We start from the raw sequence: 27,138 nt of genomic DNA, 5'->3' as shown, positions 1-27,138 counted from the left end.
ACAAATTATTATTCTCGGTAATGATTAAAACATCTCAGTTGCATTATAGAAGCTGCATTTCGCAACTGATCGTGTAAGGATACTTTCCACTTAATAGAGTGACTTGATACGTGGGAGGTGTAGACATGTGACTCCACACGCCTGCGATAAATATTTTTTTCTAGAATGAGTGACGACTTGATGACGTCATGTGGTGGTTGCTGTGTTAATGAAGATGTGATAATAATCTTCCACATACACACACGTCACACAGCGGGGATCGAAGTCTGGTCTCTCAGTAGCGGACACTAATTAACAACAGGGCTAGGGTTACGTAGGCTGGGAGACAGTCGAGAGTTACTGCAGCTACAAGCAGTGATATGGGATTACCAAGAACTCGCCGTATTCACAGGTGGTTCTGTATGCTAGGACATGGAGTCGGGCTTGAGAGTATTTGAATATACTGTATATATTTTTTCTTTGTTGTCGGTGTTAGTATTTCTTTTCTCAGATATTTTCTAACTTTGCAAAGGTGTACTTACTTGGTGGCAATAGCTATTTCAGGCATCATCATAAGGGGACACGGATGGTGACCAAGTTTTTGGGTTTTTATTTCTCATTTCTAATAATAAGACAAGAACAATGGCGTTCAAATGATTATAGGTCTATCATAGAAGATGTAAAATAGTTATAAATTACTATTACACTTTTACTACGTCATACTACTTTTGACCAATAAAATTGTATCAAAGGACGTCTTTCAACCAATCATGGCTACTTATCGCACAATTTTATCACTTCCCTAGCATTTGTTTATTTTTATCGCTTTCCTAGCATTTGTTTGTTTTTAGTCGGCCTGGTTGGCGCAGTTGGTATAGCGCTGGCCTTCTATGCCCGAAGTTGCGGGTTCGATCCCGAACCAGGTCTATGGTATTTACGTGTGCTTAAATGCGACAGGCTCATGTCAGTAGATTTACTGGCATGTAAAAGAACTCCTGCGGGACAAAATTCCGGCACACCGGCATCACTGATGTAACCTCCGCAGTTGCGAACGTCGTTAAATAAAACATAACATAATCTTCAAGTAGATTCTTATTTTAAGTTTTTTGCTACTGGGGCTATCCACGTAGTACTAGCCTATTATATGTGAAAATAGAATCATACTACATTTTAGTTTCAATTGAAATTTTAATCCAGTTAATATTTAGGTTATTAATTCCTTAGAACCGGGTTTTCAGGTAGTTAATGTTGGCACTAGTTATGGACAAATGATAAACTACAACATATAGGCTACTCTCGACTTGTGCTAATTATTTGAGCAATATCATTCTGGTACCTAAAAATCCGTTCCCAATTAAATACTAAGTTGTGCTAGTATTTTAAACGCACATAATTATATCACAGTCTAGTATATACAGTCACGAAACTTGAGATGATGAGGGTACTAGGAACAATAAACTGTGCCGGTACTATTTCGCATTGTCTGTAAACAGGCGATAGTAGCGATCCTAGTGGTTAGCAACTATCTATGGATGCATATTCCCTACGTATTGAGCTTCGTGACTGTATATAAGAGACTGTCATTATATCCCGTAACTTAGTACATATAACAATACCACAGTCTAGTATATATAGTTACGAAGCTTGAGTTGTGAGGGTGCTAGGAACAATAGACTGTGCCGGTACTATTTCGCATTGTCTGTAATGAGGCGATAGTAGCGATCCTAGTGGTTAGCAACTATCTGTGGATGCATATTCCCTACGTATTGAGCTTCGTGACTGTATATACTAGACTGTGATTGTATTCTGTAAATTAGTAAATATAACAATACCGCAGTCTAGTAGACTATATACAGTCACGAAGCTTGAGTTGTGAGGGTACTAGGAACAATAGACTGTGCCGGTACTATTTCGCATTGTCTATGATGAGGCGATAGTAGAGATCCCAGTGGTTAGCAACTATCTATGGATGCATATTCCCTACGTATTGATCTTCGTGACTTATCTATACTGTGACAATACCATAGCTGAGAACAAAAGAATGCGACTTAATGCAATTCAATAAAAATATTAATCCCGATGTTCATTTCTTTATAATATCGACTGTTTACAGGAATAAAAATCGATTATTAGCTGCGTTGTCATATATAAAACTCATGAACCTCGGTTTCTTCTCAATCCGCGTCTCGAATTCGTTTTAGATCTCGATCGCGGTTTAAAAGCCGAGGTTTGGAACCACGATTTCGTCCGCGTTTAGAAATCGACCCTTTGTTTTTGTAAAGGTGACACGCAAGACAGTGAATTTTAAACAAATTAAAGAATCGCCACAGAATTCGCGGGAAAAACTATATCTGAACTATCCTGAATGTGGCTATAACTTCAGAGCTAGGAAATCAAGTTAGCTGAACACAGCGTGGGGGTTCGTCTTGTTATTGCGACTTGCGTGATTAGAATTGTTTAATGCAACATAAACTAAATGACGCCAATCTAATTTCTTAAGCACGTTCCTCCGCTCTGCCGTTAATAATTGGAAGATGCGCCCAGCAGCCTGTTATTTAGGAAGCTCCTGCTTACAAATGTACATTAAATTATATGTAATCGTCGAAACCGTTACTAAGGAATCGCCAAGTTGCGTTCGCGGTATTGCAAGCAGCTTCATTTGAAAACAAAGTTAATATAATGATGCGATCCATTAAGTGATTTACTTGATGAGGATTAAATTAAAACGAAGCATCTGTGGAATGAGACAGTTTCCGATGACAGCGATGACTACCCAACTGGTCGATCTGCTGCTACTCTCAGAATTCTAAGCGCTAAGATCGAAACTTTGTGGTCATCGAAAATTGTAACAGTTCTAAACGTCGTAATAAATTACTATAAATTACTTACTTACTTATAAATAGCTTTTAAGGAACCCGCAGGTTCATTGCCGCCCTCACATAAGCCCGCCATCGGTCCCTATTCTGTGCAAGATTAATCCAGTCTCTACTATCATATCCCACCTCCCTCAAATTCAATTTAATATTATCCTCCCATCTATGTCTCGGCCTCCCCAAAGGTCTTTTTCCCTCCAGTCTCCCAATTAACACTCTATATGCATTTCTGGATTCGCCCATACGTGCTACATGCCCTGCCCATCCCAAACGTCTGGATTTAATGTTCCTAATTATGTCAGGTCAAAAATACAATGCGTGCAGTTCTCCTGTAACTTCATCCTTCTTAGCCCCAAATATTTTCCTAAGAACCTTATTCTCAAACACCCTTAATATCTGTTCCCCTCTTAAAGTGAGAGTCCAAGTTTCACAACCATACAGAACAACCGGTAATATAACTGTTTTATAAATTCTAACTTTCAGATTTTTTGACAGCAGACTAGACGACAAAAGCTTCTCAACCGAATAATAACAGGCATTTCCCATATTGATTCTGCGTTTAATTTCTCACATATCTTTTCATTTTACATATTAGGTCATACAAAACAATCTGTTTTCTTGTTATGTACTTCGCCAAATAAACCTACTTGGAATTCATAACAAAAATCTTTACATTTATTTTCTCCGTCACTATTTCAGTTTTATACATCTCTTCTGAAGTAGAACTACAGTACGCCTTCTTCCTCAATAGACATAGGAGGGAAAACTTGGGAACTGACCGTTAAATAAAAATGCAACCCCTTCTCGCAGTTACTGCCCCCTTTATTCTAAATTGCATTCACATTGTTCGTCGTGCCTTTCCCTTATTCTCCTTACATTTCCCTTGTTCACCTGACATTCCCTTTGTTCTATTTGTCTTCCCCTTGTCGTTATTGTGTTCTCCTTGTTGTTCCTTTTTTCTCTTTGTTCTCTTTTTCTTCCTCTTGTTACCCTTGTTTTTCCCCTTGTTCTTGTATTTTCTTTTTCCCTTGTATTCCCCTTTTTACATTGTATTCCTCTTGTTACTCTTCTATTTCCTTTATTCTCCTTACCTTCCCATTTTTCTTTAATTCCCCTCATTCTCCTTGTCTTCGCCTAATACTCCTTGCGTTCTTCTTGTACAGGGTTGTTTCCGATCTCTGATAACGAATTTGAATGACATCATGTGCGTCAGGAGTCACACGACAGCTGAAATGTGGCGCGAGGTGATAGACCATTAGTGAATGATCTCATAGAGTGCAGGGCGACTCACGGCAGAAATTCCCAAGAAAATCGAGCTTTTTGGAAGGGATACATTACGACCCTTTTCAATGCCAAGTACAGTTAACTGAAAATAAAAGAAGCGTGCAATAAACAAGGTTTCGTTAGTTCCAAGAAAGGCATCTTCTGTGTACTTAATAAGATTGGTAAAGCTCGAATCGAATTAATTTGTATCATCTCGTGGGGTGCGGCGACTTGTGACGGGGGAGTGGATTTGCTTGCTTTTTCCACTCTGGAATTAATTCCATCCGAGCTTTCTCAGTCTTATTAGGTACACACAAGATGCCTTTCTTGGAAATAACGAAACCACGTTTTTTTTTGCAGGCTCCTATGATTTTCACGTAACTGTACTTGGTATCGGAAAGGGTTGTTTACGTACCCCCCCCAAAAAAGGCTGGATTTTCTTGGGCATTGCTACTGTGATACACCGTGCACTCTGATTATGAAATTACTCACTACTGGTCTGTCACCTCTCGCCGCAATTCAGCTGTCGGTGTGATTTCTGACGCCCATGACGTCATTAACATTCGTTATTAGAGATCGGAAACAACCCTGTATTCCCCTCATTTTCCTTCTAATCTCCATGTTTTTTTGTCCTCTGTTCTTGTATTTCCCTTGTTTACCTTGTATTCCCTTCTTTCTAGTAGTATCTCCCTTGTTCTTCTTGTTCTCCTTCTCTTCTCTTGCTCTCCTCGTATTCCCCTTGTTTTCCTTGCCTTCCCCTCGTCTTTGTATTCCATTGTTCTCCTCGTATTCCCCTTCCACTTATATTCCCATTGTTCTCCTTTTATTCTCCTTGGTCTCCTCTTCTCCTTTTCTCCTTGTAATCCCCTTGTTCCCCTTATATTCTCCTTTTCTCCTTTTCTCTTAGTCTCCTTGTATTCCTCTTGTTCATATTATATTCCCCTCGTTCTACTTATATTTTCCTTGTTCTCCTTATATTCCTCTAGCCTCGGTAACGGCGCCTACGACACTAGGCGGATCGTGCATCTTCATGGTCTTCTCATGTCATAGCCGTGTATGATTCAATTGAATCTGTAAAATGCCGTGATTTGTCGCCCAATGAATGATGATTGCATAAACAACTTCTTGTCATTTCTCGCACCATCGATAAGGAGTTCTATGTGAAGATATGCAGCGTAGTAAAACTACGCTTCTGTCAAAATTTTCTTTTAGATTATATCAACTTGCTAATACTGACAACTGTTTACCTAAGTATGACAACTACGTGTTGCATTATTCTTGCATTTAGCCATTAGTGGAATATATCTGTAGCTCTGCTTTCATTTTTTATGTGGTACAGTCTTTTATTATTTTTAACTCACTTCCACGCTGTTTATTTTATTTAAATTTTCTTAATTACTATTTTACGGTTCGATATTGGTTTAGGAATCGCAATTAAGGGATTGCGCTACAAGCAGAAAAGTCACGGCTTCAATTCCCGATAAAGCCATGAATTTTTTTTAATTTGATCTTTGCCTTCCAATCACACTATTGCCCTAGAGCAGGCTTGCAGAACAGGGCGACAATTGTGGCGTTGCGTCACTCATTGGAAATGTCACGCTTCCCTTCCTTTCTACCCCCGCGTCATTGACTTGGTAGGGGAGGGGATTTGTATTCAGTGTCTCTGTTACGTGATTGCGTATGGGGTACAGTGACATCATTCAACGCCGGTGGACTGTGGACGGGGAACCAACGGTTTCCCCATGCTTTCCACCCCTCTCTCGCCCAGTTCTGTAACCCTGCCCTGGAGTTCACTCAGCCTCTATTAGAAGTGAGTACCAGAAGTATTCTTCCTGACATTCCTTCTGCTACTCTGTGCCGAATGAACAGTGTTCCTACAAAAAACCTTTCCGGTTTCGAATACATGTAATTAACGTTCTATGAATCTGGGATGCATGAAAATAGTACCAATGGAAAGAGAAACTCAAAATGTTTAGTTCCTTACCTTAAAGATATTCAATGTGTCTCCCCTTGGTAACACGGCACACATCAAGCTAATAGTCAATTCCACGTAGGTACGCGGATTTTCCGACCACCAGGTTCTGAGGTTATCTTACCAGAAAGATGAAAAGTGGCTTCGTCAGAAAACACCACGGAACGAATAAATTCATCATCGTTTTCAATTAAAGTCTGCGTACTTATGCAGAAAAATTTTTATATCCATTTTACTTGCTTATTTAACGACGCTATATCAACTACGAGATTATTTAGCGTCGATGAGATTGGTGATAGCGAGATGAGACGAAATGAGACCGAGGGTTCGTCATAAATTACCCGACATTTGCCTTACGGTTGGAGAAAACCTCGTAAAAACCCGACCAGGTAATCAGCCCAAGCGGGAATCGAATCCGCGCCCTAGCGCAACTCCCGATCGGCAGACAAGCACCTTAGCCGACTGAGCTACGACGGTAGCTTGCAGAAATTTCTTCGGAGCACTTTGTCCTCTGGTTTTAAGGCTTGCAGCAACTGTAGTCGATAAGGATGAAATCGCAACCGCTTGCGAAGAATCATGCCTTAAAATCAGTGTACCATTTACGGATTGTAAGTCCACTGGGTAGATCTGCACTAAACTTTGTTCAGTAATGCTGTTGCACATTAATAACCGACTGGTTCGAATGAAAATCAAGCTTTTCTGTCCTCTATAGAGCCATTTCGCCTCAACAATGAACAAATTTGTTTATATGCGCTATTATGAGTCAGTGTTACCAACTAGGAAAACAATGTTGCCACAACTAAACTTTTTGAGTTTCTCTTTCCATTGGTGCTATTTTCATGCACCTCAGATTCATAGAACATAAATTACATATGTTCAAAACCGGGAAGGTCTTTTATTGGAGCCCTGTATAGTGAGGTAGGAGTCTTAACAAACCGCCATTCTAAGGGCCGTTCGGAGCCTTTGATGGGGTAGATTTTTTAAAGTTGATAACGTTTATCTATGAGACTGCACTAGACACAAAATGTAAGTCACGCTGGGGCGTAATACCGTTAAATGTCAAAAATTCAGTATCTGTAAAAGACAGAAAACATAAAGCTATACGCAAATTAAAGAGAAAATAGGAAAATTGTTATCTATGTAATTTATTTTAGAGCTGCTTGCGCATGGCCCATCAAAGGCTCGAAGTCAGCGAAGAACCCCTCCAAGTATAACATTTACTTGTCCAGCCTTTGCTCATCTACGAATCTGAGCAGTATCAAGTCTTTTACTATCTCTGTATATTCATTCAGGTTTTCTCCATTTCTAGAGTAATACAGTAAAATCTTGATAAAACGTACCCCCTATAAAAAGGAAACCTGCACAAACGAAAGTTAAATTTGGGAACGTAATGATTTCCTATGTAAAAAAAAATACTTTAAAGCGGAAAACAGCCCAACGGGAAAACGGAATCATTTTTGGGCACCATTTAGGTAAAAAACCGGATAATTTTAAGCGTAACTGTTGCTAAATTATTTCAAACCATTTTTAATTGTTCCATAATACTGTACGAAGCAAGATATAATTTTTATGTGACTGCACGTGCAATGATCTGGAAGACTTTCGCTATTCTTTGTCAGGCGTTGGGGGTGAAGCTTCTCTAACCATGCCACTATTCTGTGCTTATGGTCAAGAACCCGGGCAGGTTACTGACCTCGTATACCGTTAATTCTTCCAACCCTCTTGCGTTTTCGTTCATTTATTCTCAATTTTGTGCTAACAGGCCAAAACAGTGGTAAAGGACAGTGCGGGTAGAATAAAACTATGAATAATTGCAGTATAGTGTGAATTTAGTTTCACTTTTCCGTTTATTTATTCTGAGTTTTGTGTTAATATGCTAATACAGTATTAAAATAACAGTGCGAATAAAGTAAAACTGTGCGATTTAAAAAAAAAAAGCCTAGATGACCAGCTCTATCATGGAAGAGTGGCTTCACAATTTTAATGGAGCAATGAAATGTCAAGGTCGTAAGGTCATACTGTTTTTAGACAATGCTACCTGCCATCCAAGGATTGATTTGTCTAACGTGAAGTTAATTTATTTTCCATCAAACACAACTTCAGTTACACAACTGATGGATCAGGGCGCAGTTTACACTCTGAATTGATGCAGGACGCGAAGGAAATCCTACAACGTTCCCTTCAAAAAAAGTCGCGGCAATGCACTTTAAAAGAAATGTGGGGGGCCAAGAAACTAGGGCGCAGAGAGAGAGAGAGGGGGGGGGAGAGGGAGGGAGGGAGAGAGAGAGAGAGAGAGAGAGAGAGAGAGAGAGAAGGGCTGCAATTACGTAAGTTAATAATTATGAAAATAAAATTCACTTTGCATGTACTGTAGTAACTTTTATTTCAAATTATTTATTCATTGCGTTCTTCCTACATTGAGCATATTGCAGTAGTCTATTCTTAGTTTTGCCATAACTCAACCCTTTGTAAAACGAAAACCTATGAAAAAAAAAAATTCTGGAACGATCGAGTTTCGTTTTAGGGAGACTTTACTGTATTTGTAACAACAAATTAAAGTGGAAGTACTAAACTTATCTTTCTGAATGTGATTCTCATTAGCCTGTGCCGTGTAAAAATTCTGCTTTAAGATGTGGTGTAATTAATTTAATTATGAGTTTGTACTGGTCACAACACAATAGGATCCTCGCATGAGGAACTCCCTGTGCTTTTCTTGAGCCGAGATTTACTGTCAGACGCGTCGCGCTGCCCACACCTCGCATTTAATTGGATTGCACGTGTACCAGTCTAAAGCTCTCATTACGGCGCTTCGCACTCACAAGTTCAATTGACTCGTACTACTGTTGATTCGAGGAGTTGGGGTCAATTTCAGGGATTGTTATTGGTCACCTGTCTCAAGGTAGCTATTCCAAGCCAGAATTCCTACGACAATTAATTTCCCATCGATTCTTTCATCAGTTATTATTATTATTATTATTATTATTATTATCATTATTCTTTATTTTAACATTGAAGTCCTCCACTCTGTTACACAGCACGATCTGATAAGGCTCTAGTTTATTTATCTAACTAGCTAGCTAGTGAGTACAAATTAAAATTATAAAACAAAAATGTTTCTAGCCACTACCGTAAGAGCCAGGCTCGTGTATAATGCAGTCTTAGCCAAAAATATAACATAAAATTTACAAGGACAGTTTACTAAATACAGTAAGTAACTTAATCTAAGTCAATAAATAACACACAAGAGCAAAAAAAGAAGAAGACGAAGAAGATGAAGAAGAAGAAGAAGAAGAAAGAGAAAAAGCACATTTAATATAAATTGACAATCAGACAGAAGTCAGTGATATTCAATAAAAACATGAATATAGTCGACAGAAATAAAAGGCAAAAAAATACACACATTTGTTAATATTATATTACATGAATAATTATATAAATTTCTTTATTTAAAAGCTTCAATTTTAAAATATTTCAAATTTGGAAAATGATTTGTAATTTTATCATACGTCTTGGGCCGAAACTAGCACCATGAGTAAGAGCTGCACTTGTATGATATTTAGGCTCAATTAATGGGAAAGTAGACTCTTGTCTTCGAGTACGATATTAATGTCGATTAGATTTATGTTTTATTTTATTTCTGTGGTGGTAAGTTAGTAAACTATATTTATAAATTTCTTCAATAGTTGATACTTTAAAATCTGTATAAATTAAATTTGTTGGGTAATCCATATTTTTTGTTAGACAAATTTTTATTAATCTTCTGTGTAATAAAATTAATGGATGAAGTACAAATGATGCTACTCCACCCCAATTTATTATACCATATTGTATTAATGATTGTACTAAAGCTAAAAATTTTGTTCCCATTGCCTCCTTAATAATAAAATTTCGAAGTATTATGAATTTATAAATTGTCTTTGTTATACTCGTACACATAAAGTCAATTTGTTTATCCCAACGAAAATGCTGATCTATAATAATTCCTAAATATTTGTCTTGTGTGGAAGGTGTTAGTTGTGGGCAATTACAATAATATTTGTTAATTCATTATATGAAATATTATGTATTACTAAGTGATAATAATTATCACGAAAGGTTTATCTCCACCTATGAATAATTATTATTCATAGGTGGAGGTAAACCTTTCGTTGTTATAGATAGTTTTATTAGTATTTAAGGATAGGGTATTAGAGTCAAGCCAATTTTTCACTACGTTAATTCCATTGCTAGCATTTAAATAAGTGTTATCCCAGTTTTCACCATTAAATGTTAGTACAGTATCATCTGCAAAAGGAAATATATCACCACCATATTTCTTTAGATCGATTTTCAACAAATTATTCATGTATATTATAAATAAGATTGGTCCTAATACTGTACCTTTTGGAAATCCAATATCGATCAATTTATAATTGCTATTATCTTTGTCAATTTTGAATTTTTGATATCTATTTTCTAACTATAAATGAAAAAGTTTGAGTAAAACTCCTCTGATACCAATGTTTTCTAATTTTGAAAGAAGGATATCGTGGTTAACTGTATAAAACAAATTAAATATTTCCCAAAAATTACTTTAAAAGCTTTTTATGCACGACTGTACAAAATTGTTTTTGTGAATTTAAGTTCTTTTATTGGCCATAGCGGACTGTTCGGCCTATAAAAATAGAAGGGGAAAGGAGGAGTAAAAAATGTCCAATTTTTGTCCTCTGTGAGACAAATTCTTTTTACACAGGGTCACTGGCTGTTCAGGAATTACTACCTGGCAACAGTGGGATTAGAACTTGTGTGTCGCGTGTTTGAAAGAGGTCAAGAGAGTGAAGGTGAGACCGACCAGCTACAATCTGGTGTCCATCGCTGTGGAGTAACGGTTAGCCTGCCTGACCGTGAAACGAGCGGACCCGGGTTCAAATCCTGGTTGGGCCAAGTTACCTGATTGAGGTTCTTCCGGGGTTTTCACTCATCTAATTAAGAGCAAATTCTGGGCAACTTTCGGCGCTGGACCCTGGACTCATCGCGCTAGCCTTATCACCTTCATCTCAATCAGACGCTAGACAACCACAGCAGTTGATACAATGTCATAAAATAACGAACTAAAAAGAAAACAAGTTGGTATATTCTTAACATTTCTTTATCCTTCGTGTTTTGACAACTTACTGCTGGCGAATCCAGTTACCTTCAAATTTCATTTAATCACAAAACACACCGTATCCCACTTACAGGAATCTAGAAATAAATGCTCACCATTTAAAATGAGATGAAGATATCGTTATGATTTACATCTGACAAGATGCAGAAACTGTCCAAGTTTATGCACCAATGGTTTAAAAACAGTTGCATGTTCATGCGCATGCGTACTAACGTTTATCGTGGAAACAAGCCTGGCGCCATTCAGTAGAACATTCCGTCATTGGACCATTCTTCTTCATTGAGGTAACAGTCACAGGGATTGTGTATCTGAACATGTTGCAGAACTTTGGTTGTTGATCAATTCCTCCCAGAATAGGTTTTCAGCTTCATGGGCCTGCACTCTATTACTATGAGCAATACGTGGCTTCTTGAGTGCAAACTTTCCCAATAAGTTGATCGGAAGAGGAGAACCCTTGCCCGGCCACTTAGGTCAATCGACTTGACGCCCATTGACCTTTTTCTGGGGCTTTGCGACAAGTGTTGTGTACCAACGTGGTATAGAGTTGACACTTTGGAAAAACTGAGACAACGCATTATAAATGCAGCTGCGCTAATCACCCCACAAATGTTATGGAACACTTGGCAGAAGATTGAGTACCTTTTGGATGTCTTCAGGGTAGCTCGAGGCGCACACATCGAGTTGCACTGACCATTCTCCGAAACCCGGAGAGATTTTACATCAAGTTATACAAAAAGTTATGTTATAAAACCATTATTTATACTTTAAATTAGCACTTATTTCTCGATCCCTCTAAGCGGGACAGGGTGTATTTTTAAGGAAAGGAAATTTAAAATAAGTAATCAAACGAGAACAAAATCTCTTCCCATGATTGAAACAAAACATGTGAACAATACTTGAAAAACTGTTAAAGCTATTGTAGTCTGACGAAAAATATGCTTGTCTACTAATGTGTTTGGTTAAATATGACTTAATACTAGAATACGATAAAATGTGCGTTTACTCGTAGGCCTATATGAACAATAAGAACCATATCGTTGTATTCACAAAAGCATGATAGGGGTTTAATTTAACTTAAGTTTGTAAAAGGAGACCAGAATAAAAGTGTGATATGTCATAAAAATTCGATACATTATTATTATTATTTTTTTTTATTTTAGTAGGTTATTTTACGACGCTTTATCAACATCTTAGGTTATTTAGCGTCTGAATGAGATGAAGGTCATAATGCCGGTGAAATGAGTCCGGGGTCCAACACCGAAAGTTACCTAGCATTTGCTCATATTGGGTTGAGGGAAAACCCCGGAAAAAACCTCAAACAGGTAACTTGCCCCGACCGGGAATCGAACCCGGGCCACCTGATTTCGCGGCTAGACGTGCTAACCGTTACTCCACAGGTGTGGACATTATTATTATTATTATTACTATTATTATTGTTGTTATCATTATTATTATCATTATTATTATCATTATTATTATCATTATTATCATTATTATTATTATTATTATTATTATTATTATTATTATTATTATTATTATTATTGTTACTATAGGTATGTCGTCAGTGTATCCGTTTTTGTACAATTTCTTCTAAACTATTGGGCGGAAGTTGTTCATATTCAATAAGTATCTACGAATCTCAATTTATGCAGAAACGATACAAATGAAATGTCATAACTGCAGTAAACATTAACTGATCTTCATTTAAAAAGAAAAAATAAACTCATAGCGACAACGAACTCGAAATAGACTCAAACTATTTCTTTTAATTCTTAGATAACAAAATTACGCTAATTAAAATCTTCTTTTGTGTATATAATTTATGTTAATAAAATCTTCTGTTCCTTGTCATTTTTTATTATTGGGTTATTTTACGACGCTGTATCAACATCTCAGGTTATTTAGCGTCTGAATGAAATGAAGGTGATAATGCCGGTGAAATGAGTTCGGCGTCCAGCACCGATAGTTACCCAGCATTCGCTCGTATTGGGTTGAGGGAAAATCCAGGAAAAATCCTCAACCAGGTAGCTTGTCCCGTCCGGAATTTGAACCCGGGCCACCTGGTTTCGCGGTCAGACGCGCTAACCGTTAATCAACAAATGTGGAGTGTTCCTTGTCAAGTTTATGAAACGTTTCTTAAAGTTTTCTTAAAACTACGTATTGTGACCTGATCGTCCGCAATAGCATTCTATTAAAATCAGTTATTTTAGTACTAAGAGTAATGTTTTCTTTTTAAGTGGTTATTTTACGACGCTTTATCAACTGCTAAGGTTATCTAACGTCTGATTGATGTAAAGGTGATAATGCCAGCGAAATGAGTCCAGGGTCCAGCGCCGAAAGTTATCCAGCAATTGCTCTTAATTGGTTGAGAGAAAATCTCGAAAATATCTCAACCAGGTAACTGATCTCAAACAGGATTTGAACCCTGGCCCGCTAGTTTCATGGTCAGGCATGCTAACCATTACTCCACAGCAGTGGACAAAGATTAATCTTCAAAATATAGGGTATTTCTAAAGTCAATTCAAACATTAAACTGCTATAAATATTATAATATTTGAGATAGAGAAAAAACAAAAACATCATAGTGTTTGGGCAAACAACGGGGTTTACAAAACATCGGAAAGATGTCCGCCGTTTTCTTGTTCAACGTACAGCATTCTGTCTACGACACCATGCACAGCAATTTGCAGATATTGTCTTGGAATATTGGCAACTTCTTGCGAGATAGGATCTGTCAGTTGCAGTACGGTTGTTGGATGTGTCAGGAAAACTCGCTTTTTAAGGTAATCCCACAAGCAAAACTTCGGCCGGATTTAAATCTGGAGATCGCGGAGGCCACATACTGATGACACGATCGCCAAATATCTGCGTAATTAATTGTTTTGCAGGTATAAATATGTGGGTGGAGCGCCATCTTGCATGAAGATTATGTTTTCCATATCGTGATTCCTCAATCTAGAGATGACTAAGTTCTGTAATATGCTGTAGCAGCGCTCCCCGTTTACTGTAACAGTCTGTCTTGTTCCATTATTGTCCACACCTGTGGAGTAACGGTTAGCGCGTCTGGCCGTGAAACCAGGTGACCCGGGTTCGATTGCCGGTCGGGGCAAGTTACCTGGTTGAGGTTTTTTCCGAGGTTTTCCCTCAACCCAATATGAGCAAATGCTGGGTAACTTTCGGTGTTGGACCCCGGACTCATTTCACCGGCATTATCACCTTCACCTCATTCAGACGCTATATAACCTAAGATGTTGATAAGAGTCATAAAATAACCTACTTAAATAAAAAATACATACATACATACATGCATACATGCATGCATACATACATACATACATACATACATACATACATACATACATACATACATACATACATACTGTACATACATACATACATATTTTCTAAGGAAACTTCCTAACAAAAGAATACGTACAGTAACTTCTATTTATAGGGCTAATAAACACCATCCGTGAAATCTGTATGACGTTACCCGGGAAAGGGCGGAGCCTAATAGTTCCTGCTCCCTTCCCTTTACTTTCTCTTTCTCCAAGCCAGTTGTGTTCTCTCATCCACGCAATTTCTTTCGCGCCCTGACTACCTATTGGACCAGCCATCTATGACGCTAAATGTACAGAAGGCTTGCTTTGTCAGTGTCACTTCACAGATTCCACGGACGGTATTTAGGTTTCTTTAAAACTTGGCGGTATGAAGCGCGTACCTTCTGGTCGCCGAAGCGCATCTGGCGGCGAGCGTTTCTGGACACGTTCATCCGGCAGAGAAACATGCGCTCTTCGTCGCCTGGACCCGTGGCGCTACGTACCAGCTCTGTCTGAATGGCCTGGTGGTCCTGCTTATCGATGATGTCGTACACACTGTCCCCGTGGATCAGCAGATCCTCCTGCAACAGACAAAAGTCCAGGTGTTATCATATCGCATCATCTCAAATCACACCGGTGTAGAATGTAGCCTGAAACAACTGCCCATGAACTTCAAGAGAGAGTTAAGGTAAAAATGTCCTTTGCAACAACCCTCACTTTTAAATAGTTATTTAACGTCTATGTAACGCCGCCTCCGCAGTTCAAATGGCACTACACTGACTTAAGGTGACTGAGGACCCAGGTTAAATCCCTACGATAGCAGAGTCGTATTTGTGTTGGACAAAGGGAGGGTTCATAAGGATTTTTCTTGGAGTTCTCCTGTTTCCCTCCATAATTTTATCGCCATTCTCTATTTTAATTTTCATGTGAATAATATTTACCCAAAACGGTGCGGCGTGACGTAGTATTGTGACTGGCGTACAGATGGCATTAACCTGAGAGACGTAAAACAACTGTCGTACAATGGGGTTTAAAAAACCTGACCTACAATTTCCTGACCATGTAAACGAACTTTCTAACTGTATTGAAATCCCGATTAGAAAAATATTCAGGTAAACAAACTTTTGATGCGAAATGTATTATACCGCTCTGATACATAACATGATTTGTGATCTTATTGCAGCGTGGGAACTCTCAATATGCGTTCAGTAAAGTCTGTTAATATGGAAATTAGTTTCAGTTACTAAATGTTAAATGTTATGTTTTATTTAACGACGCTCGCAACTGCAGAGGTTATATCAGAGTCGCCGGATGTGCCGGAATTTTGTCCCGCAGGAGTTCTTTTACATGCCAGTAAATCTACTGACATAAGATTGTCTCATTTAAGCACACTTAAATGCCATCGACCTGGCCCGGGATCGAACCCGCAATCTTAGGCATAGAAGGCCAGCGCTATACGAACTCGCCAACCAGGTCGACTTCAGTTACTATGAACAGTGGCATTGAATTCTATAATGCATTTTTATAATACATTGTTGATTATATTAGTTCGATATTTCCATACAAGAACGATATGAAGGTAAATAAACATTTGATAATTGTCTTAAAGCTGTTGCCTGTGCAGAGTCCATCACGCTACATCACCCACCCAATCCTCTAATACAGTGGCAAGTGCCTCTGTTCATTGTTTATGTTCAGTATAATATTAATATTGTTTATATGCACGTACAGAAGAAATAAATTTGCAGGATTGCGAAAGAGCGAGACAAGTCTCGACATTACAATACATGTGAAGTGGTAAAAGGTTATGTTCGGTTGTGATGCATGTTCTAGTTGCATGAAATGCAACAGTACGAGCTAATGGAATCCCACCTACTTTAAACACTGGTTTTTGGTAACCCCTATCTGCATTCCAAACGTACCACGAATCTCGGTTCATGATTTTAACTTACTCCAATTCTGTCTAAATCATCAATACGATGAACATCTCATAAAAAAAAACTATCTAGCGCGTATGTTATCACTGTCGTCACTAGCCAATAGGAGTATACGCGTGACATGATACGATGGTGTGGGAGATGGCAAAACTCCACCCTTTTGTTTACCTCAATATTTTTCTTATCTGGAATTCGGTATACGGAATAAATCAGAACCAAAGATCATATATGTTACCGTTAAAACCCGAAATCCGTCAAAATCAATTTCAATTAGTGAAAACTAGTTCAAGCAAAGCGAGTTTTCGTAAGATCTAGAATCAATGATAGGTTAGGTTTGGTTTGTTTAGGTTTTTTTGGTAATAATACTTATAAATTCTGAGCTAGTTAAGTATAAATCAGAAAATTGAAATCAAACAGCTAGATCTTTCTACTACTGTCTTCTATTATTTAAAAATGTAAGATTTTCTTAATCCTAATAAAATTATATTCAACTTTCTAATCTGTTTCCAATAAATATTTAATTAACAACTTAATAAATACTTCATCTTCAAAATCTCTTTCACTCAGATATGCTTTAAGTGCACTTCGTTCATTATTGTAATGTGTTCTTTATTTTCCACTTCGTCTTAAAGTAATTTTAATATATTAGAATATTATATATATTTTTTTTTTACTTTGAGTACGCAATGTAAACAGCTTTAAAACTGGGAAATTGTGCCCATTTAATAGCAAATACAGTTCACACGCTTATCGGTAGATCATGTACACCACTCTACGACAATAAGTACAAATGCTGCCTGCACTGCCAACTACAACATAAAACAAAAACAAAGTCCTAATGTTCTTGTAAACAGGTGAATGACGACAAAGCGTGTTCATAAATCTTCCCGCTAGACAACTATTTTATTTTTTCAGTTTTGTGTGCACTGAAACCCAAGTGGCGAGCAGGAAAGCTTTCTGAAAACTGCAAGCGGACTTGTGGCAGGTTTAGTTTTCTCAAACCTATCCCGGAGTTTATCTTTCCGGCATCAACAATAAAATATCTTTTCTTCTTCCCCCTCTCACATGTTTAGAGTTTTTCATCTGTTTTACTCCAGTTCACGCACGAATTCAGGAACTGTTTTGCTGCAAAGTATCTTGGAATTACATCTCCTGAGAGATATGAACAATGGGGATAAAAAGAAGTAGCCAATGTGTTCTTATCTAGCTCTCATTTACATGCATGGCAGAACTCCACTTAAGTTGAGGGTCAGTTTACGGTGGCGTTGAAGTTATCAGCCATATATCAGCTCTGATAGGCATACGTGTTAACAATACGTAACTCGAAAGATTATCATGTGATACTCCCCGAAGCTTCTGGGATATGCAGATGTTGCACTGCCGATATCAGATGGGAGAATAAAAAATTGCTGTCACCTGATCTGAATCACAAGGTCTGTGTCCTCGTTACCTCTGCCTTTGGACCGAATACCTACGAAGGGGAAAGTCATTGATTGGACTGTACAGGGTTGCCATACGTACGACTATAGTCGTACGCATAGTCGTAGGCAAACGTCTATTTTGACTAATTGTACGAGATACGACCGCACTCTTATGTCGTACGCAATTTTGTACAACTTTTTCACTGAAGTGAAAAAATAATTGGGAACTTATAATGTTTGTTTATAATTAAAATAAAATTGATGGTTAATTCATCCCTTTCAGATAAGTTTTCTTCATTTAGTATGTCCTGGACTAATATGAAAGAAACATACTTTTACGGGGGGGGGGGGAATGCTTTGAAAATCGATCTGGGTAACTACGGTTGCCATGCAAGTCATCATTTGTCATCTTGAGCTCTAGGTTTCACGCATACGGCGCGGTTATATCAAAGTAATACGAGTTTAATTTTATAAACTTCCTTGTTTGTTCGATAAAGGAAATATTTTACCAATTAAATAGTACCGCAGTAGCATTAACAAATCTAAACGCGCCGACATTATAGAGGTGTCGGGTTTGAGTCGACTGTAGATGAATTAATTTGATATAATTTTCAGCCGCCGCATTTATTGATACTAAAATAGGCCTATCTGCCGCCGCGCCGGCCAAAGATCAAATTTCTGCTGACTTTAAATATAACAAAGTTGTTTCTAACCAAGCGTCATCGTGCACGCTTTACTGCGATGACCATGTTGATGATGAAGAAATGGGTGGTGATTTGTTTCAATGCTGAATGCCATTATGGATGTGAACAATAATTAGTAGTATTAGTAGCATTTTTAATTGGAACTAAAATTTACTAGTATTATACAATATATATGTATGTGTATGTACATACATATATATATATATATATATATATATATATATTTATTTATTTTGCAATTCTTTATCAAATTCGTAATGACATGAAGCTGATAATGCAAGCGAAATGACTCCAGCGCCGAAAGTTACCCATCATTTGCTTTTAATGGGTTGAGGGAAAACCCGGAAACAATCTTAACCAGATAACTCGTCTCATCAAAGATTTGAACGCTGGCCCGCTCGTTTCACAGTCAGACATGCTAACCATTACTACACAGCGATGGACTAGAAATATATTAGAAAGCTGAGAAATGTACGACAATTTTATGCCGAAGTACAACAATTTTCATAAGTTAGTACGACGGTTTCGATTCCTTTATCTGGCAACCCTGGGACTGTACGATGCACAACGTTTTGACAACTCTTAACGAACCCAAGAGTCCACTTGGGGTGAGACAGCCGTAGCCCAACATTCACTTATTTTCGAGGTTACTGTTTCCTGTGCTTAAGGGAAATATGAAAGATGGTAATGAAACAATTCATTTTACTTTTTTTTTTTTTGCTATATTATTGGGAAAGTTCTGTTTAATGTGATATACAGTATGTTTTATTAAAGTTACTTGGTTATAAATATATATATTTTTAATTTTTAATTATGTTACTGCATAAGCCATCTTTTGGTTATCGTGAGCATTTGTTCAGTTAAAATTTCAATAACACAGAAACTATTCGCTCTAGAAGGCTGTAATTTTTCTTGAATTATAGCGAATTTATTCCTATGGCGTATATTTTTGGTTGGTATTCAAGATGGTAACATCTCACGGATCTGAAAAACAAGTAAAAGAAGTACATATGGAGAAGAAACAACAGTACGAACCATCCTGCAATTACAATATTGACAACTGGGAAACCTAGGTCTTCTATTTGGTGCTCGTGGCACAATTACTAAATTTTATAGTGTCAGTCTTCAAAAGGTTTGGATTAAATGTTTTTTTTTAACTAATGGCGCGTACTTGACTAACGTTATTCACCCATATGAAGCCAGTTATGTAGACCAATTTACCGACAACGTCGTTACCAAAGGTGCGCCATAGGAGGCTGGTATACTCTACACCCGCAATGAGATGAGATAATTATGGAGATTTGTTGGGATGCTACAGGGGCACCGGAGGTGACAGAGAAAACTTCTATGTTACCTGTACCACGGGCTTTCCCAACACAAATTATAAATCGGGGGTACACCGGGGATCGAATTCGGGTCCACAGGATTGTAAGGCCAGCACTCTAGCCACCAGACCACCGTGGCGGCAGGTTTTGATTAAATGGTAATGACCTAAAATAAATAGGTTTTCAAATTTTGCGTGACTCGCTATTCATTGTACATAATTATATCTACATCTTTAATGTCTTTTTCTGATAGGTCTGCAAAGTTTATTATTATCTTATTATATAGATAACTGCTCTTTCTTATTTTTAGGACAGTTAATTCGTTTTCTTTAACAGTTTTAACGGAGGAAATATAAAATGTTTCGCACGAATTCGCGCACATTAGAGGAAGTCCAGTCTAGTATTGGTCATGAAATAAGAATAATGTCAAGTAACAACATATTCCCGCGATATCTAGCTTGTATACGAGCGGAAGGACGTCACTTTCAACATCGACTGTAAATTAGGTTTCATAATCCATTTTAGCTTCCACCGCTGTAAGCAGCATTTTACCGGCTGATGCTCGGTCTGTCACTCGGGAGCCGGATCTCGTGCTACGGCAGCCATTTGTATTAAGGACACTGTACTTGGTAGGAACTCTTTCATATCCCACTCTACTTACATTGTCTTTCAAATTCGTTCTGTATTCTTCTATCTTATTGTTAAAAAAATATATCCAATTCTAATCTTACTTTGCATCCTTCTACATATCCATCTTGAGTATTGCGTACACTACTTTTAACACTCTATTACAGAAGATTGATAAATGGGCAACTTACTAGTGTTATATATTTTTAAACACGTGGGCTTACAGCTTGTTTCGGTATATACACCATCATCAGAGCCTACTGGATCATAGCGTCATCTTGATATCGCTGCCTGTTGTAAGGATTGCCCATGGGATCACCCATTTCTAGCATACTAGCAGAGATATTTTTACACATCATAGAACAAACATACATACTCAACAACAACCACAACAAAAAGCAGACAACATAATATACTGGCACAGATACGTAGATGACATACTCATACTATACAAAGGAAACAAACGACAAATACACAAACTACACCAATAGATAAACAAAATACATCCAAAACTTCAATACACACTGGAACTTGAAAACAACAACTCCATAAACTTACTAGACATCACCATAACAAATGTTGACAACAAACACGCTTTCAAAATATACTGAAAACCAACCACCACAACCACACACATACAACACATCTAATCACCCCATACAACACAACACGCTGCATTCAGGACAATGGTACACAGATTACTCAACATACCCATGAGCCAACAACACTACAATGAAGAAGTGGACACAATCAAATACATAGCACAAGAAAACGGTTACAATCCAAACATAATAGACAACATCATAAGGAAGAAAAAACAAAAACTTAACAAACACAAAAACACACAAAATACAACACAAACACAAGAACACAAGAAATATATCACACTAACATACGAAAACAAAAACACACATAAGATCGCATATTCATTCAGAAAGCAGAAATACAACATAGCATACAGAACAGAAAACACACAAACAACACAAACAAATAAATACAACCGCACAGGCGTATACAAACTCACATTTAATAGTTGCGACAAATTCTACATTGGATAGACAGGCAGATCATTCCAAACACGCTGCAAAGAACACATTAAAGTAATAACCAGAGGACACACTACATCTACATATGCCGAACACATAACTAATGCTAACCATACATACAATAACATAAATGCAGACATGGAAATTCTACACATCCAACCCAGAAACCAAAAACTCAACACACTAGAACAATATGGAATATACAGATACACTAAAACACACCCAAATCAAATTCTCAACACACAGATCAATTTCAGAACGCTCTCACTATTTGACTCCACATTACAACACACAAACACACCCTTACAACAGGCAGCGATATGAAGATGACGCTATGATCCAGTTGGCTCTGACGATGGTGTATATACCGAAACACCTGTAAGCCCACGTGCTTAAAAATATATAACACTAGTAAGTTGCCCATTTATCAATCTTCTGCTTCTACATATCTTAGAAATCCCACTTCTGTAGTATGTGACTTATGTCGTTAAGTATTTTTCTGCTAACACCCATATTTCAGCTACGTATAAAAAAGTGGAGATAGCCACAACCTTAGAAAACTTCAGTCGAGTTTCCTTTTTCGTTTTTATACATAACGTTTCTTTTAATGTTCCCATAATTTGCCTGGAATTTATATAATTTCTTTCTGTGATCTCGTCAGGTTCATTATTATGATGTTACGTCCTAGGTATTGGAAATGAGAAATCTGTTCTAGTATTCTATTATTATTTATCATTATTTTTGATGTTATAAGTCATTTGCCTTAGTTTTATTAATAGATATATGTACTTGAACTGTATTGTACATTAAAAAATTAAGAAACTTATTAAAATTTTACAGCTAAATTAAAATGTAGCTGTGTATACAAAATAACTAAATAACAGTTAAGTAGTTTAGTTCAAACCATCTGTGATAGTAAAGTTGTCTACTCAACATTCAATATACCATTCTTTTCAGAAAACATCATGGCACTTCTGCGGTTACAGTTCGGTTCTTTCAAAACAAGGATGATGCAGTATGCATCAACTGTACCGAAGGCTCCTTTCTAAGTCCATACAAATGATTTCTCAGCATCTATTTAGAGAAACATTACTGGTAGCCTATTAACACAAGATACTTGGGAGAAATTGCTATTCATAGCAAGAGAGGCAGATACACTGACGCATGAACGGATTGCATAAAGCATGCTGAAAAACGTGTATTACCGTGAAAGTGGCAAAGTTTGAATTTTAAAGAGTCAAACTAATTTTGATGTACATACTTCTATATCGAAACCGAGTGACAAAATCGGGTAACGGAATCAGGAAAGGAAAAGTTGTAAGACTGCTTAAATTTTTGGTAGCTCAACGACTAAAAGACTTATGAAATTGAATCCTACATGTAAAATGATGAGACAATAAAGAGCTTAAAATAGTGTGCTATATGTACTTAAATTTACAATATTTTAACAATAATTATTTATTACCATTGTTTATTACTCGTGCCGCAAATTTGTGTCAATGTCCTGTTAGGAATGCATGCGATAGATGTAGACACGCTGTTTATAACACAATCGAAATCTTCGGAATATATTTTATATATATTTCGCGTGTTAAATATTACAGTAGGCCTACCAGTTTCACCCTGTTATTAGCCATCTTCAGAACTGGTTGGTGCTGGTCTTAGCGCCTTTTGTTTGTTTTTCCTGTGGGGGTGTGTTTGTGTATTTTAATGTGGAGTCAAAGAGTGTGTGTTTTGAAATTGAGTTGTGTGTTGAGAATTTCTTTTGGATGTGTTTTTGTGTGTCTATATATTTCGTATTGTTCTAGTGTGTTTAGTTTCTGGCTTTTTGGTTGAATATGTAGAATTTCCATATCTGTGTTTATGTCTCTGGGGGTGTAGCTAGCATTTGTGATATATTCTGCATATGTGGAAGTGTTTTGTAATTTTTTTATGGCTGTGATGTGTTCTCTGTAACGTGTTTGAAATGATCTGCCTGTCTGTCCTATGTAGAAGTTGTAGCAGGTGTTTCATTTGAGTTTGTATACGCCTGTGTGGTTGTATTTGTTTGTTTGTGTTGTTTGTGTGTTGAGATGTTTTGTATAGTATTATTTGTTCTGTATGCGATGTTGTAATTTAATTTCTTGAATGAGGTTGCAATCTTGTGTGTGTTTTTGTTTTCGTATTTTAGTGTGATGTATTTTTTGTGTTCTTGTGTTTGTGTTGTACGGTATTCTTAGACTATTGTGATTATGTTTTGTCTTTCTTATTATATTGTCTATTATGTTAGGGTTGTATCCGTTTTCTTGTGCTATGTATTTGGTTATATTTCTTCTTGTTTGTAGTCTTGCTGGCTCATTGGTATGTTGAGTAGTCTGTGTACCATTGTTCGGAATGCAGCTTGTTTGTGTTGTGTTGGGTGATTGGATGTGTTGTGTTGTTGTTGTTGTTGTTGTTGTTGTTGTGGGTTTTCAGTAGATTTTTAATGTGTGTTTGTTGTCGAGTTTTGTTATTGTGATGTCTAGTATGGATTTGTTGTTTTCAATTTCTAATGTGTAGTGTAGCTTTGGGTATATTTTGTTTATGTGTTGATGTAGGTTTTGTATCTGTCTTTTGTTTACTTTGTACAGTATTAGTATGTCGTCTATGTATCTGTGCTAATATAATATGATGTTGTCTGCGTATTTGTTGTTGTCTTTGTTTAGTATATATGTCTGTTCTATGTTGTGTAGGAATATTTCTGCTAGTATGCTGGAAATGGGTGATCTCATGGGTAGGCCTCCGGTTTGAGTGTAATATTTGTTATTGTATGTGAAGTGGTTTTGTTTTGTGATGGTGTCCGTAACACCACCAGTTCAAGTACACGTATCTGTAACAACACGCGAAAGATAGGCCTATATATAATACATATTCCAAAGTGATAGAGTGTTAAAAGTTTGTAATCAAGATGTACAATTAAAATGTTCAAGCTTTATAAATATGATTTGAGGTTTGAAGTATGACCAATGGTTTCGAAATTGTAAGTGCTTAATTACGACAATAAAACTATGCTAGTTGTTAGGAACTATAATGTTATCATAATATAACTATTACAGACTGATTTTAAGTATAACTAATTCAAATTAATGTTACATTGTCAATTGTAAAGGATACGAGTGTGTTTTTAGTAGGTTATTTTACGACGCTTTATCAACATCTTAGGTTATTTAGCGTCTGAATGAGATGAAGGTGATAATGCCGGTGAAATGAGTCCGGGGTCTAGCACCGAAATTTACCCAGCATTTGCTCATATTGGGTTGAGGAAAAACCCCGGAAAAAACCTCAACCAGGTAACTTGCCCCGACCGGAAATCGAACCCGGGCCACCTGGTTTCGCGGCCATACCCGCTAACAGTTACTCCACAGGTGTGGACAAGAGTGTGTTATAATTGAAAATAATTAATGTTTGAAATAAAATACAATATGAACAGTAACTTCTTATATATTTCATTGACTAAGCGTAAGTCTAATAGAATATTATTTACGTCAAACTGTACGAAAACCAAGGTTTTACTCTCTTTATTATTTACATTTCACATAGCGAGAAGGAAACACGTGGAGGGAAGCTCTGAATTAAAATGTGATGATTAGGTTTACCTCAAAACGAGTACAATGTTGCCGAATTCGGTATTACTGCAATAATTGTTACAGTAACTGAAGTAATATTTTGTTATCCTTACTTACTTACTGGCTTTTAAGGAACCCGGAGATTCATTGCCGCCCTCACATAAGCCCGCCATTGGTCCCTATTCTGAGCAAGATTAATCCAGTCTCTACCATCATATCCCACCTCCCTCAAATCCATTTTAATATTATCTTCCCATTTACGTCTCGGCCTCCCCAAAGATCTTTATCCCTCCGGCCTCCCAACTAACACTCTATAAACATTTATGGATTCGCCCATACGTGTTACATGTCCTGCCCATCTCAGACGTCTGGATTTAGTGTTCCTAATTATGTCAGGTGAAGAATAGGCCTACAATGTCTGCAGTTCTGTGTTGTGTAACTTTCTCCATTCTCCTGTAACTTATCCTTTTTAGCCCCAAATATTTTCCTAAGCACCTTATTCTCAAACACCCTTAATCTCTGTTCCTCTCTCAAAGTGAGAGTCCAAGTTTCACAACCATACAGAACAACCGGTAGCATAATTGTTTTATAAATTCTAACTTTCAGATTTTTTGACAGCAGACTAGGTGACAAAAGCTTCTCAACCGAATAATAGCAGGTATTTCCCATATTTATTCTGCGTTTAATTCCCCCCCCCCCCGAGTGTCATTTATATTTGTTACTGTTGCTCCAAGATATTTGAATTTTTCCACCTCTTCGAAGGATACGTCTCCAATTTTTATAGTTCCATTTCGTACAATATTCTGGTCACGAGACATAATCATATACTTAGTCTTTTCGGACTAAAACTGAAAAGCGCTACTAAAAAATAAATATGCAGTAATATAACGTCCATAATTTAGGTAAAAGTACCAGCTGTTCTGTACAAAACTGAGGGAAATGTTATAGTCTAATGAACGTTTTTTGATTAGCACCTAAAAAAGGTTATGTTACATTTCACGTACCTACGAAGAGTATTTCTGTTCATAAAACTATTAACCATCAAAAGTAAAAATCAAAGAATATTTCAAAATACACTTTCCATATTTAATGAAGTGTAGTGATTTAACTTTGGAAGTGGAAGAATCTGATCTATTTTTAAGGGAAACTGACAACCGGCATCGGGAATCGAACGTTTCGCACTCGGAAGCCACAGATCTCGTCCGCACCCTGACAGAGTCTGCCGCAGTCGATCACATTTCAAAGTGTGCGCTAAACGACTCGGGGAATCAAAGCCGCCCACTTGTCTGTCTGCTCTGAAGCCAATTTATCCGCATCCTTCAGCCACCCATCAATCCGTGCTCACCGACCCTCCCAGTCACCATCCATCAATTCACCTGTTACACGCGTTACCAACCTTTGAAAAAAAAAGATATATCCATTGCATAAATTACCGCATTAAAAGGATGACAAAAGAATATTTTTAGTCAGATATTTAACGACGCTGTATCAACTGCTAGGTAATTTAGCGTCGATGGAATTCGTGATAGAGAGATGATAAGTGGCGAGGTGAGGCCGAGGATTTTTTCAGGTATTACCTGACATTCGCCTTACAATTGGGAAAACCTCGGAAAAACCCAACCAGATAACCAGTCCAGGAGAGAATCGAACCTACTTCCGAGCGTAACTTCGGATGAGCAGACGAAAGCGCTACCGCCTGAGCTACGCCGATGGCTTGTGACAGGAAGTAGAAGAATGGAGAAAGGGCAAGAAACGGGACAATAAAAATAAAGATGAATGAAGAGAAGGCTACAGAAAATAGAATCAGAATAGATGAAAGAAAAAATATGTGGAGAAAGAATAGAAAAATAAGGAGAGAAATAGCAAAAAGGAAGGTGAGATCAAATACCAGGAGAAGGTGAGTTGAAGGGAAGTAAGAAGAAATGATAAGAAGTGAAAAAA

At 37.3% G+C, this 27,138-nt stretch overlaps 1 protein-coding gene across 1 annotated transcript in view; it reads right to left on the bottom strand.

Annotated features, from left to right (window-relative positions):
• Window positions 1-27,138, bottom strand: part of dysf (dysfusion) — a 1,258,166-nt gene that overhangs the window by 176,601 nt on the left and 1,054,427 nt on the right. Inside the window, exon 5 of the mRNA XM_069841720.1 lies at window positions 14,955-15,134. Coding sequence (XP_069697821.1) covers window positions 14,955-15,134 — 180 coding nt within the window. The remainder of the gene's footprint in view (window positions 1-14,954; window positions 15,135-27,138) is intronic.

The sequence above is a fragment of the Periplaneta americana genome, chromosome 12, assembly GCF_040183065.1.
Source record: "Periplaneta americana isolate PAMFEO1 chromosome 12, P.americana_PAMFEO1_priV1, whole genome shotgun sequence".
Classification (NCBI taxonomy): Eukaryota; Metazoa; Arthropoda; class Insecta; order Blattodea; family Blattidae; genus Periplaneta; species Periplaneta americana.
Note: the sequence above shows the minus strand (reverse complement) of the source record. Positions and strands in the feature narration are given on the sequence as shown.